General features: G+C 46.6%; 1 protein-coding gene across 2 annotated transcripts in view; it reads right to left on the minus strand.

The window, feature by feature from the left end:
- Positions 1-13,086, minus strand: part of LOC139155676 (cilia- and flagella-associated protein 47-like) — a 302,888-nt gene that overhangs the window by 25,272 nt on the left and 264,530 nt on the right. For both annotated transcript variants that reach the window (XM_070730919.1, XM_070730918.1), the window contains 2 exons: positions 11,904-12,004; positions 10,773-10,904 (listed from right to left, as the gene is read on the minus strand). In XM_070730919.1, coding sequence (XP_070587020.1) covers positions 10,773-10,904; positions 11,904-12,004 — 233 coding nt within the window. The remainder of the gene's footprint in view (positions 1-10,772; positions 10,905-11,903; positions 12,005-13,086) is intronic.

The raw sequence follows: 13,086 nt of genomic DNA on the forward strand, positions 1-13,086 counted from the left end.
CACCTTTCTTGCCATAGTCATTAAGTGAATCCCTGCAGTTGCTTGTCAGAAGATCCCAAAAGATGTTCACATAACCCTGGGACATGGCCACCATCATAACTAACTTGTCAAGTGTCCAAAGTTTGATCCAATAACCCCTTTATTTTTCTAACAAAGTCCTTCCTTCCTAGAAGGAAGAATAGAAAGAATAAAATGGAAAAGGGGATTAAAAGAGATTTTTAAAAAGGGTTTGGTTCAAAGTTCTGCTCAGATTTAAAAAATTGGAGTTTGAGAAGGGTTGATTAAGCTTGGGATATTGTTTTGTTTGCTCTTTTTTAACTTTATTTTTTCTTTTAGATATATGAATTTAGGAATTTCTGATCTGTTTTAATAAAGTTAGAAGTATTGATTATAATAAGATATGTAGTAGATGATACTGATTTGGATTAATGCATAATTGGAATTGAATTTAGAATTGTTGGGAGATTAATGATGACATTTTTGGCGTAACCACTGGAACCTCCGGGACGGATTTGGGTTGTTCGGTGTGGAAGGATTGGATTTAGCCCGGATCTTCGGCTCCTCGCTGCTTTGGTCTCTCCCCGCTCCTGGCCCATTTGCCTCCTTCCTCCCCACTCCCCACCCCGGCCACTTACTTGCCGATCACCTCGCACAGTTCATAGACATCCTCGAACAGCACGTCGGCGGCGGCCATGGTCCAGATAGGGCAGAATTATCCTTGCCGGCGGCCGAGGCGGGAGCGGGCGCGAGCAGGTCCCTTCCGCGCTCCCCGCACAACACGCCGCCGCCAACGCCGCCTCCAATCAGCACACCACGTTAAATCCAATCCTTCCACACCGAACAACCCAAATCCGTCCCGGAGGTTCCAGTGGGGTGGAGCAGCAACCATGGAAGGGAGGAATACAAAAATGAACCGGCGGAGGGCAGAGACGCCTCATTCGCTCCCCTCCCCCACCGGTGCACACTCACACACGACGGGGACAGAACGAGAGAGCGCAGAAGGGAGAGGCAGATGCAGCTCTGACCACGCGACGACGACAGCGATAAGTCGTTTAAGGAAGGGCGCGCGCCGCTCCTTTCCCAGTCGCCACCTTTTTAATCAGTCACGCAACCGCCCAGAGCAAGCACGCGCACCCTTCGCTACAGAGGGGAAGGGGGGTCCCTCAGCCATTCTCCCTCCTCCCTCTTTTCCTTCTGCACAAAGCCACTCCCACAAGCAGCTCAAAAAATACGCGTTTGGCGTAAGGAAGCGAGGAGCCGAAGATCCGGGTTTCCCCTTTCCGTGGGCGGCGGGGGAAGACCCAGGGAAGGTTCCTTTGTCCGCCTAGCAGCTGATCTGCTCGGCAGCGCAGCAGCAGCGAGGAGCCGAAGATCCGGGATTCCCCGCTGCCCACGGAAAGGGGAAACCCGGATCTTCGGCTCCTCACTGCTGCTGCGCTGCCAAGCAGATCAGCTGCTAGGCGGACGAAGGAACCTTGCCTGGGTCTTCCCCCGCCGCCCACGCAAACTCCACCATCTACGCATGCGCGGCCATAGAAAAAAGGGCGCGCATGCGCAGATGGTGTTTTTATTTCCGCAACCCTACATCCCAAAAAATCGATTATCGCGAGGGGTCTTGGAATGGAACCCTCGCGATAATAGAGGGATCACTGTACTGCATTTTATTCATGGAAAATTAGATGGTACACTGTATTGTTTGAATGTATGTTGAGAGAAAAATTTAAAAAAGTACACACACACCCAAATGTTTTTCCTTCCTCTGTCCCTACATTCATTTTATTTATTTATTTATTTATTTATTGGATTTGTATGCCGCCCCTCTCCGCAGACTCGGGGCGGCTAACAACAGCAGTAAAACAGTACAACAAAATCCAATACTAAAAAAACAGGTAAAAAACCCATTATATAAAAACTAGTCATACATACAAACATACCATGCATAAAATTTTAAAGGCCTAGGGGGAAAGTGTATCTTAGTTCCCCTATGCCTGGCGGCAGAGGTGGGTTTTAAGCAGCTTACGAAAGGCAACGAGGGTGGGGGCAATTCTAATCTCTGGGGGGAGTTGGTTCCAGAGGATCAGGGCCACCACAGAGAAGGCTCTTCTTCTGGGTCCTGCCAAGCAACATTGTTTGGTTGACGGGACCCGGAGGGGGCCAACTCTGTGGGACCTAACTGGTCGCTGGGATTTGTGCAGCAGAATCAATGATTCTCCCCCCAGGGTAATGGACGGACAGATGGAATTGTCCTTGGGAGGCAGGACCCACAGCCACTCCATCTTGTCTGGGTTGAGTTTGAGTTTGTTGACACCCATCCAGGCCCCAACAGCCTCCAGGCACCGGCACATCGCTTCCACTGTTTCGTTGACTGGACATGGGGTGGAGATGTATAACTGGGTATCATTGGCATATTGATGATACCTCACCCCATGCCATTGGATGATCTCACCCAGCGGTTTCATGTAGATATTAAATAGCAGGGGGAGAGGACCGACCCCTGAGATACCCCACATGGGAGAGACCTAGAGGTCGACCTCTGACCCCCCACTAACACCGACTGCGACCGACCAGAGAGGTAGGAGGAGAACCACTGAAGAACAGTGCCTCCCACTCCCAACCCCTCCAGCCGGCACAGAAGGATACCATGGTCGATGGTATCAAAAGCCGCTGAGAGGTCAAGAAGCACCAGGACAGAAGACAACCCCCTGTCCCGGGCCCGCCAGAGATCATCCATCAATGCGACCAAAGCAGTTTCCGTGCTGTAACCGGGCCTGAATCCAGACTGTTGAGGGCCTAGATAATCAGCTTCTTCCAAGGACCGCTGGAGTTGACGCGCCACCACCTTCTCAACAACCTTCCCCATAAAGGGAAGGTTGGAAACTGGATGGTAGTTATTGAGCACGGCTGGGGCCAGGGAAGGCTTCTTGAGGAGGGGGCGCACAAGTGCCTCCTTATAAGGAGCCGGGAAGGACCCCCTCCCCAAGGACGCGTTGACGATCTCCTGGACCTAGCTCCGTGTCACCTCTCGACTGGCCGAAACCAACCAAGAGGGACACGGATCCAGTAAACAGGTGGCGGAGCTTACAGCTCCAATGGCCTTGTCCACTTCATCAGGTGTCACCAAGTCAAACTCCCCCCAGACAGATGGACAAAGACGTTTAGCCCCAGTCACCTCGACTGACTCGTCAGTCAACTCTGTTTTACAATTTGAGTCGAGGTCTGCTCGGATCCGAGCGATTTTATCAGCGAAAAACGTGTTAAAGTCCTCGGCACTACTCTGTAAGGGCTCCCGAACTCCCTCCTGGTTAAGAAGGGAGCGGGTCACCCTAAACAGAGCAGCCAGGTGGGATTCCGCTGATGCAATCAAGGCGGCATGATATGCGCATCTTGCCGCCTTGACCGCCACTTTCTAAGTCTTAATATAAGTTCTTACAAGTGTTCGATCGGATTCGGACTTACTCTTCCTCCATTGCTTCTCTAGACGTCTCTTCTGGCGTTTCAACTCCCGGAGCTCCTCGTTGAACCATGGAGCTCTACGGGGTCTAGCGCCGTGTAGAAGTCGCAATGGCGCAATTCGGTCAAGGGCCTCTGCTGCCGCCTTGTTCCAGGCCTCAGCCAGAGACTCTGCCGAACTGTGGACAAGTGTATCTGGAAGAACCCCAAGTGCCTTCTGAAAACCTTCTGGATCCATCAGGCGCCTGGGGCGGAACAACTTAATTGGTTCCGCCTCCCTGCGGAGGAGGATTGGAGCCAGGAAGTCAAGCCACAGCAGAAAATGGTCTGACCATGACAAAGGCAACGCTTCTAAGCCCCTTAGTCTCAGACCATTACTCAGTTGCTCAGAGAGGAATACCATGTTGGGTGCGTGCCCCCCCTCGTGAGTCGGACCCTGTACTACTTGGGTCAGGTCCATGGCTGCCATGGTGGCCATGAACTCCTGTGTCAGTCCAGAGGATTCGCCGAGTGATGTCAGGTTGAGGTCCCCCAAGACAATAAGTCTGGGGAACCCCACCGCCAGCCCGGCTACCTCCTCGAGTAGCACAGGCAGGGCTTGTGCCACGCAGCTGGGAGGCAGGTACGTGAGAAACAAGCCCACCTGAACCCCTAAGTCCAACTTCACCAGGAGGAACTCGCAACCTGCAATCTCCGGAGCAACGAGTCTACGCATGTGAAGGCTCTCCCTGGCTATAATAGCCACTCTTCCCCCCCTTCCCTGGGGTCGAGGTTGATGCCATATCTGAAACCCGGTTGGGCAGATTTTAGAGAGAGGAACTCCTCCCTCTGGGCCCAACCAGGTTTCAGTTACACATGCCAGGTCGGCCTCCTCATCCAGGATCAAATCCCGGATGAGGAGAGCTTTATTTACGACCCACCTGGCATTGAGTAGCAGCAACCTGAGTCCAGGGCCAGAATTACACTCATTACCAGTGCCCAGGGTTGGGCTCACGGAGCCAGAACAAGGGATCGTTATTAAGCAACGATCCCTTGTTCCCCTGGAATGGCTAGCTCCGTGGCTCCCACCATATCTGCCTCTCCCCAGCAACACCGGAATATCCTGACTCTCTGTCACCCCAGAGATAGGTGCTCTCCCCCCTCCTGCCTCTCCTGCGCCAAGTAGGCCAGATATATTATTTACATCATTCCCATTCATCTCACTCACATTGTAACCCCACCCATCCCACCCATCCCATTCATTCATTCCATACATCCTACACCCACCCCAACTATCCATCATTTTTTTAAAAACCCAACAATTTAATTAAAATATAATCAATTAATAATTAATAATTAAAAGTATTAATATTAAAACACCAATAAAGCTGAATAAAAAATAAAAAATGCAGAAAATACAAATATAGGTAATAGTGCAATAATTCAATTCATTTAGAAAATCCGGTCAGCAGCAAGTAGTAAAAGTGCTAAAGTTCTCAAAAGTGCCAAGTTTCCCAAAGTGCCAAGTTTCTCAAAGTGCCAAGTTTCTCAAAAGTGCCAAGTTTCTCAAAGTGCCAAGTTCTCAGGGGCAGAGTCAAGGTTATTCAAAAGTCAAGGATCATTCAATATATCTCTCCCCCCCCCCAGAATAGGGAGGGGGTGTCCATTTCCAGGGTATACTGTTCATCCAGCTGTATCACATTCTTTTTGCCTCCCCCATCTTCAGGGCCCCTCTCCATTCTCGTAAGTCGCTCCAGATATCTGTCAATGCTTCCGCTAGTATTGGGGTGCATCTCTTAATCTCCTGGCCCCAAGTCGTAGAATACAGCCTCTGCATGACTCTCCCACCACCAGACCTCAGTCTACCAGTCCTCCTCCCTTGGTCTCCTTTCAGTCTCCTCTCTCCTATCGCAATGGTTGGTCCTCCGTCCACCAGGTCCCCCAGCGCCGAGCGCACCCACCGTACAGCTGCTCGGCGTCCCGGGTCTGCCTGGCTGATCGCATTGTTTTCAAGAACGTCCTCCTCCAATGCAGTCCAACTCATTCGGCTCACTGGCTTGCTCGTTCAAGAAACTCGCCCAAAACTCCTTCATTCGTCCACCCCAGCCTCAGTCTCAGCGTGGATTGCTGCCGGAGCGAAAGAGAAACTCAGGAAAAGGACTCAGAGGCAGGGCAATTAGCTCGTTCTACAGCGGCCACCATCTTCCGAGCCCCAGCTGATCGGGGCTCTCAGCTCTCAGCTCTCCCACAGCAAAAAACAAGGAGAGGACACCACACAGGAACCGGACACCAAAACGAGGAACATTCGGCTCACTGAATACGCACGCTGGCTTTCAAACTAATTCAAAATTACCTATATTATTGATGTTATTACTGTAGTCCAGCGGAGCAGTGGTCTCCTTCTTCCTTCCTGCTGCTCAACCGGAACCAGAATTCCTCCTCCTTCCTTCCTTGTTCTCTCCATTTCTCCTTCCTTCCTTCCTTCTTCCCTCCATTTCTCTTTCCTTCCCTCCTTCCTTCATCTCCACTTCTCTCTTTCCCTCCCTCTCTTTCCCTTTTCTTTCTTTCTCTCCACTTCTTTCTCTCTCTCTTCCCTCTCTTCCCTCTCTTTTTCTTTCCTTCCAGTTCTCCCTCATTTCTGTGTACTTTTCCTTTCCCCCTCCTCTCTCTCATTTGTTTTTCCCCTTTTGCTCTGATTTCTCTCACCTTCATTTCTGTTTTTCTTTCGCTTTAATCTCCTTTTTTCTTTCTCTTTGGCTGCAGGATTGGGATGGGGGGGCTGATGGAGCCCTCGCACCGATCAAGGCCGTTGCGCGGGCTTTCTCCAGCATCTGGATGCGCAGAGGGCCGAGGGCTGCAAGCCTGCTTTTCTTCAGCTGCCGCCATGTGCCCCATCTCACTTGCCTGTTGGAGGGTGTTTCTGGTGGGGTCCCTGACGGCAGCGCCTCAATTTCGGATGCCCTTGGCGGCTAGCTGCCCCCATCCAAACTGGGGGTGGTGCCGGCAGGGAGGAAAGACCTTGCGAGAAACGCCCTCCGCCGGGCAAGTGACACAGGGCGCGTGGCGGCAGTTAGAGAAAAGCAGGCATAGGTCCCGCAGCGCTCTGTCCATCCTGATGCTGGAGAAAGCCCACAGGGTGACCTTGATTGGCACAAGGGTGCTGGGCTCCCTCAGCCCCCATCGCAATCTTCTGCCTTCGGGTGTGCCTTTGGGAGGTTGCAGATGATGTGGGCGTACGCAACAGCAGCTGCAGGGTGGCAGCGTGCGATGGCAACCCCAGACAGAGCCAGAGAAGCCGGGCAGGGCTCAGAGTCCACAGGGGTTTCTTCCTGACTGTCAGCTTGGGAGGAGCAGATCAGCTGTCGGGTGGGGAGATATGGCGCCGACTCCTCTGCGCGGGCTTAGAAAACAGTGTGCTGAGTTTGGTTTTTGCCCGTGCCCCAGTGCGCTGCGCACGTTAGAGGGAACAGTGATTGTAGTCTCCAAATACTTTTCAAGGGTAGTCCCATGTAGAATGCATTGCAATAGTCAAGACATGAGGTGATAAGAGTGTCATTGACTGTGAGCAGAGATTCCTGATCTAAGTAGAGCCACAAATAGTGCACAAGATGAGCCTATGCAAAAGCCCCTCTAGCCAAAGCCGAGAGATGATTGTCTAGTCTCAGTTACAGAACTAGGATACCCAAGTTGTGGATCTGCTCTGCAGGTGTTAGTATTTCCCCCCAGAGCCAAGGATGGATGGATCGAAATGTCCTTTGGAGGCAATGCCCACAGCCATTCAGTCTTGTGCGGGTTGAGTTTGCGTCTGTTAACACCCATCCATATCCTCACAGCCTCCAGGTAATGTCCACCACTTTGTTAAATTGGCAAGGGATGGAGATATAAAACTGGGTATCATCAGCATACTGATGACAGCTCACCCCATGCCTTTGGATGATCTCACCCAGCAGTTTCATGTACATGTTAAATAGGAGCAGGGAGAGAACCGACCCCTGAGGCACAAGGAACAGCCACCCACAAAGGAACAGCCTATGGGTTGATATCTAGCCCCCAAACGACACTGACTGTGACAGATTAGAGAGATAGGAGAACCACCAGAGAATGGTGCCTCCCACTCCCAAGCCTTCCAACCATCACAGAAGGATACCACGGTCAGTTGCTGAGAGGTCAAGGAGCACCAAGATGGTGGACTGACCCCCATCTTGGGCTCACTAGAGATCTTCCATTAGTGTGACCAAAGCGGTTCAGTGCTGTAGTCAGGCCTGAAACCCGACTAATACGGGTCTAGATAATTGGTTTCATCCAAGGATCATAGGAGCTGGAGCGTGTTCTATGCTTGGTCTCCAGTAATTTTCCAAGGCTCAAAAACCAATTTCTTTGAAATAAAATTCTCTTTATTGTTTCACACAAGCATAATATATGAATATTTTGCAAGGCAAAGTCCAGTAGCAAGAAAATAACACAGTCTATCTTGGCTTGGACTCAAACTCTGGGAACTGTGCCAACATTCCAATCCTCTGCAAATTCTTAGATTACAAGGCTAATAAATCAAGGCTTAAATCAAAGGCTCACCGCAAGCTTTATTACAAACATAGAGATGCAGTTTTCAGAATATCTCAGAAAGACAAAATTTAGGATTTTAACATATTTGTTCAGGAACACCACATATTCTCGGCCATTTTTTGTTACAACATTGTCAGACCACACCTCCTCTTTCCCAGCCACTCTTCTATGTATCCTGGAAGTGACATCACACACCCAAGAGCTACTCCTGTGGATTAATACCTTTTACTCTGGATTTCCTCTTCTCTTCTTGCCATCCTTCCATATCATGAATATGGAATCATCTCCTGATAAATCTTCCTCACTATCTGACAGAGACCAATTTTGCACTGTAATATCAGCCATCTCAGTCTCTCCCAAATCACTGTCTGCCTCACTTTCGGCCTCAGCTTCCTCTGACAGACTCCCTGGCCAAGGGTATCCTGAGGGACATGACTCATCGTCCTCAGAATCAGGCATGGCCTGAGGTGGACAAAGATCACTCACAACAGAGCGCCACCACATTCTCAACAAACTTACTTATAAAAGACAGCTGGGAAACAGGATGATAGTTTTTCAAATTGGCTGGATCTAGGGAAGGCTTCCTGAGGAGGGGTTGCACCACAGCCTCCTTAAGAAACTGCGGGAAGGACCTCTTACTCAAGGAGGCATGGATTACTGCCTGGATCCAGCCACATGTCACCTCCTTATTGGCCGAAACCAGCCAGGAGGGGCATGGGTCCAGTAAACAGGTAAAGGACCCCATTGCTCCCATGGCCTTGTTCACTTCCTCATGTGTCACCGGACTGAACTCATCCTATACAACAGGACTAAGACTTGTACCTATTGTCTTGGTCGACATTGCCCAATCGGAGTCCAGGTACATCTGAATCTGAGCAACTTCACCACGGGCCTTACAGAGTGATAGTGAACCTATGTCGTGGGTTCCACAGGTGGCATGCAGAGCCATATCAGCTGGCACATGAGCCATGACCCTAGCTCAACTCCAACATGCATGTGTGTGCTGGCCAGCTGATTTTTTGCTTGCACAGAGACTCAGGGAGGGCATTTTTAGCTTCCAGAGAGCCTCCAAGGAAGATGGGGAGGGGGTTTACCTTTGGGAAGCCTTTGGAGCCTGGGGAGAGCGAAACACAAGCTTACTCGGTCCACCAGAAGCTGAGAAACAGGCCATTTCCAGCCTCCAGAGGGCCTCCAGGGGGTGGAGGAAACTGTTTTCATCCTCCCCAGGCATTGAATTATAGGTGGGGACACTCACACATGCAGTCCACCCTCTTTTGACACCCAAGGAGAAAACAGTTCGCTATCACTGGCCTAGCAAATTGTTTCTTGCCAGAAGATCTTTTGCACAGAATAAGATTTGGTGTTCCAATATTAATATTTTATTAAATGTTCTAATTTAGCTATGATGAACCATGTCTTAATTGTCTTGATTACTATAATTCATTCTATATTGGTCTCCCTTTGAAACTATTACAAAAAGCAACTAAGCTTCTTCTTTTTTCTTTGTATCAGTTCCACTGGCTGACTAATAATTCCCAAGCAAGGTTCAAAGAACTGGTTTTGAATTAAATAAACCAGATGGTACCTGAACAGGACTTTCCTTTTCTTTGGCATAAGTTTTCCAAAGAAACATTTTTTTATTGTTCTTTCAGATATTAATATTAATAATATTAATAACAACTGGTACTTTCAATATAATTTTAACATTCATTGTGCAGAATCATATTACACTATTTTAGTATATCACAATCAAAACTACTTCTTGAAAAATTATTTAGTGTCTTTAGTTCCAAAGACAGAACTATTTGATATTAGTGTATACCGTATTTTTCGGAGTATAAGACACACCAGAATATAAGACGCACCTTAGTTTTTGGGGAGGAAAATAGGGAAAAGAATCTGCTTATCAGGTATTCATCTGGTTAGTGTCCTTAATCTGATCAGCTTCATCACTTTATTTTATCCCCTGGTTAAGGGCTTTAAAAAATTATTCTGAGACAGTAACAATGAAAGAGCTTGCAAGCCAGTAATATAGCTGGGGACATCATTAGCACCTGGGGAAAAAAAGTCAGAGCAAGTAGAGCAAAGACTAGGGCTTGGAAAACATTCTTCACAGAGAGTAACAATGAAAGGGCTTGGATACATTAATAGCACCTGGTTAGGGCTGGAAAAAAACATTTGGAGCAAATAGAGAATGAAAATCAATCAATCAATCAAAGACAGAGTTTGGAAAATATTCTTGACAGAGAGTAAAAATGAAAGAGCTTGCAAGCCAGTAAGTGCTGGGAACATTGTTACCATCTGGTTAGGGCTGGAAAGAAACTTACTCAGAGCAAGTTAGAGTAATGGAAAAAAAAGCCCTGCAAAGACTTAGGGCTTGGAAAACATTATTTGCAGAGAGAAACAATGAAAGAGCCTGCAAAGTAAGAGCTGGGAAGATTGTTAGCAGCTAGTTATGGCTGGGGGAAAAAAAGCTACATTCAGAGTATAAGGCGCACCCTAATTATCAGCCTTTTTTAGGGAGGAAAAGTACATCTTATACACCAAAAAATATGGTATTTGAAAACTGAGCAAATTAAAATCTGATTAATGAACTTTTCTTTGCTATATAAATCAGGACTCTCAAATAGATATCTCATTTGTTCAACAACTATGCCATTTATACCGAGCTGCAAATCTTGGGGAGAAGCACAGACTTTACTATCTCAAATAACTCTTGAGAAGCTCAACCAATCCTTCTCAATCATTACTTCATTTTAGAGATCATTTGCAAATTATACCTGAAACAGAATTTTCATAATCAGAGTTGGAAACTGGATCAATAATACTGGAAGATGACTGTACACATGTTCCAGGAATATAGCATGGATGTTGTAAAATATCTCCAGTGCTGTAAAATATTTTACTAGAATCTAAGTATGATAAAAACACACACAAAAAACATCATGAAGGATACAGGTCATTCTAAAACTACCTTCTAAAATATTTAACTGTATATTATGCACAAATATATCATGAATTCAAAGTAGTATAAGTTAATACTAATCCATCGCATTCATGACAAATTCTTATCATCTAAGCATATCAGGGAAGGAAGGGAGGGAGGGAGGGAGGAAGGAAGGAAGGAAGGGAGGAGTGTGCAGAAAGACCTTTGAGTTATGAAGGACATGCACAGAGGAAACGTGGGATTTCAGCAGATATCCAGGAGATATGAGTAATTATTCAGTCATACAAAACAGATCCATTAAAGTGTATAAAATAGTGTTTACTTTAGAAATAGCACAGTCAAGTTAAACAGTCTGGTCATTCACATTCAAATCAGTCAATATATCTCAATACAATGATAATATTACAAACCTACATTTGTCTTACATATTATATGTACATACATTACAGCTTACAAGTACATTAAACTAACATCGAACCCACAAAGTTTACTACATCAGTCACAGTGAATCAGCAAAAAGAACAGAGAGAGCAGAGAAAGAGAATCATGATTTCTGGCTCCCTCTTATGGCAATTTGCAACACTACCTCTTAAAAGCTATAGTACTTCAATGCAAACAAACATTCATTGTTAGCTTGTTTATATATTGCAAACTCAACTGTTAACAACATCAGTTCTAAACTTTGTGTACAGCAATCTTATTTATTTCTTATTTCAGCCCACTGTTTGTGTCTACCAGCCTTATTTTAGCATTCACAATAATTTATTACTCTTCAAATCTACTTTTATAACTGTTAATATTGTCTCACCAATCCAAGCATCAGGATGTACTTTGTATAAAATCTAAGGACTTTTGGTGACTGAAAACAATGAAAGAAACAGTCTTGATAAAGCACATTAAAATTGTCAAATATTTGAAGCAATACTAATTAGAATATAATCAAAATAAATCAGAAACTACTCACCATTTTCCAAAACAATTTGTTGGCTAGTAAGATGACAAGCCAAGTATGGATACACTGTAAGAAGGCAATTCTCTGCGGTGGCAGACACTTGAAGTGAGAATCTAAAAATAGAATAATTTTCATTAAAAATATAGTTGAATATTTCCTAGCCATTAGCAGAATTTTATAATTAAATTCTCGGTTTTCCTAAATTTCCTGGCCTCCACGTAGAATTGAACACACTGCATTATATATGGGAAATGCTTGTAAGTAAATAAAACATGTTTGTCACCATTACTTTTATAATAGATTGTCATTCTAGGGGGGAGAACTATTCACTGTGGAATGTAAAATTAAAAATTAGACAATCAATTTACTAGCTGGAAGTTGGAAAACCAAAACTGATGAGGCAGCAGCCATCTCGATCACCGGAACATAGAAACTTTAATAAAACCACTTAGCTTTCGTTAGCGTGCTGCTAACTTCGTCAGAGTATTAAAATGCCATGGGAGACAATCACCTTTATAAAGCATTATTCAGTCTGCTCATTGCCCGCGTCATAGGGCCACACCCTTCCCTCCCCTCTGCGGCAAGCCTAATTGTGGGCTTGCTCATGCTGGCTAACGGGGGATCTACCGCTTTTACTTGTGTCTTTTGCCTCTTTCCCTCCCCAAGGGAGGAGGTGGAGTTATGAGGCAATACTTCGGAGGTGTTTGGTATTACTTTTCCCCCCCCCCCCATTATCGTTGTTATTTTCTATAGTGGTACATGTCTGCTCTTGCAATTTTTTTGCCCATGCCCTCGTCTTAGGTCTGCACTGTTCTAATCCCCCCTTGTCCCCTGTGTTGGCACTGCATTGTGCCCCTCCCCCTCTACCTCCATGTTGCTCCAGTATGTTCCCTTGCTTCCTGTTGGGGGTTGCTCTACCCTCATTTAACTGGTTTCTATGCCCGGCCTGGGGAATTCTGTTAGGGGCTTTATCCAATCCTAATGACCTATCCCCTTTAAGTCGTTGCTGGTGCCTTAAAGCCTGGTATGCCGATGGCATATCAATATGTCTATTTAAAGAATTTTCATTGGAGAACCAGGCTTCCTTTAGGAGGCGACCTCCCTTGGTTTCATCTCGCGCCAGAATCTCAGTTCCCTGGAAATCGAAGCCATGATCCTGCTCCTCCATGTGTATCCAAATCTGGGAATGCTGTTC

This window comes from Erythrolamprus reginae, unplaced genomic scaffold, assembly GCF_031021105.1.
Source record: "Erythrolamprus reginae isolate rEryReg1 unplaced genomic scaffold, rEryReg1.hap1 H_44, whole genome shotgun sequence".
Lineage (NCBI taxonomy): Eukaryota > Metazoa > Chordata > Lepidosauria > Squamata > Dipsadidae > Erythrolamprus > Erythrolamprus reginae.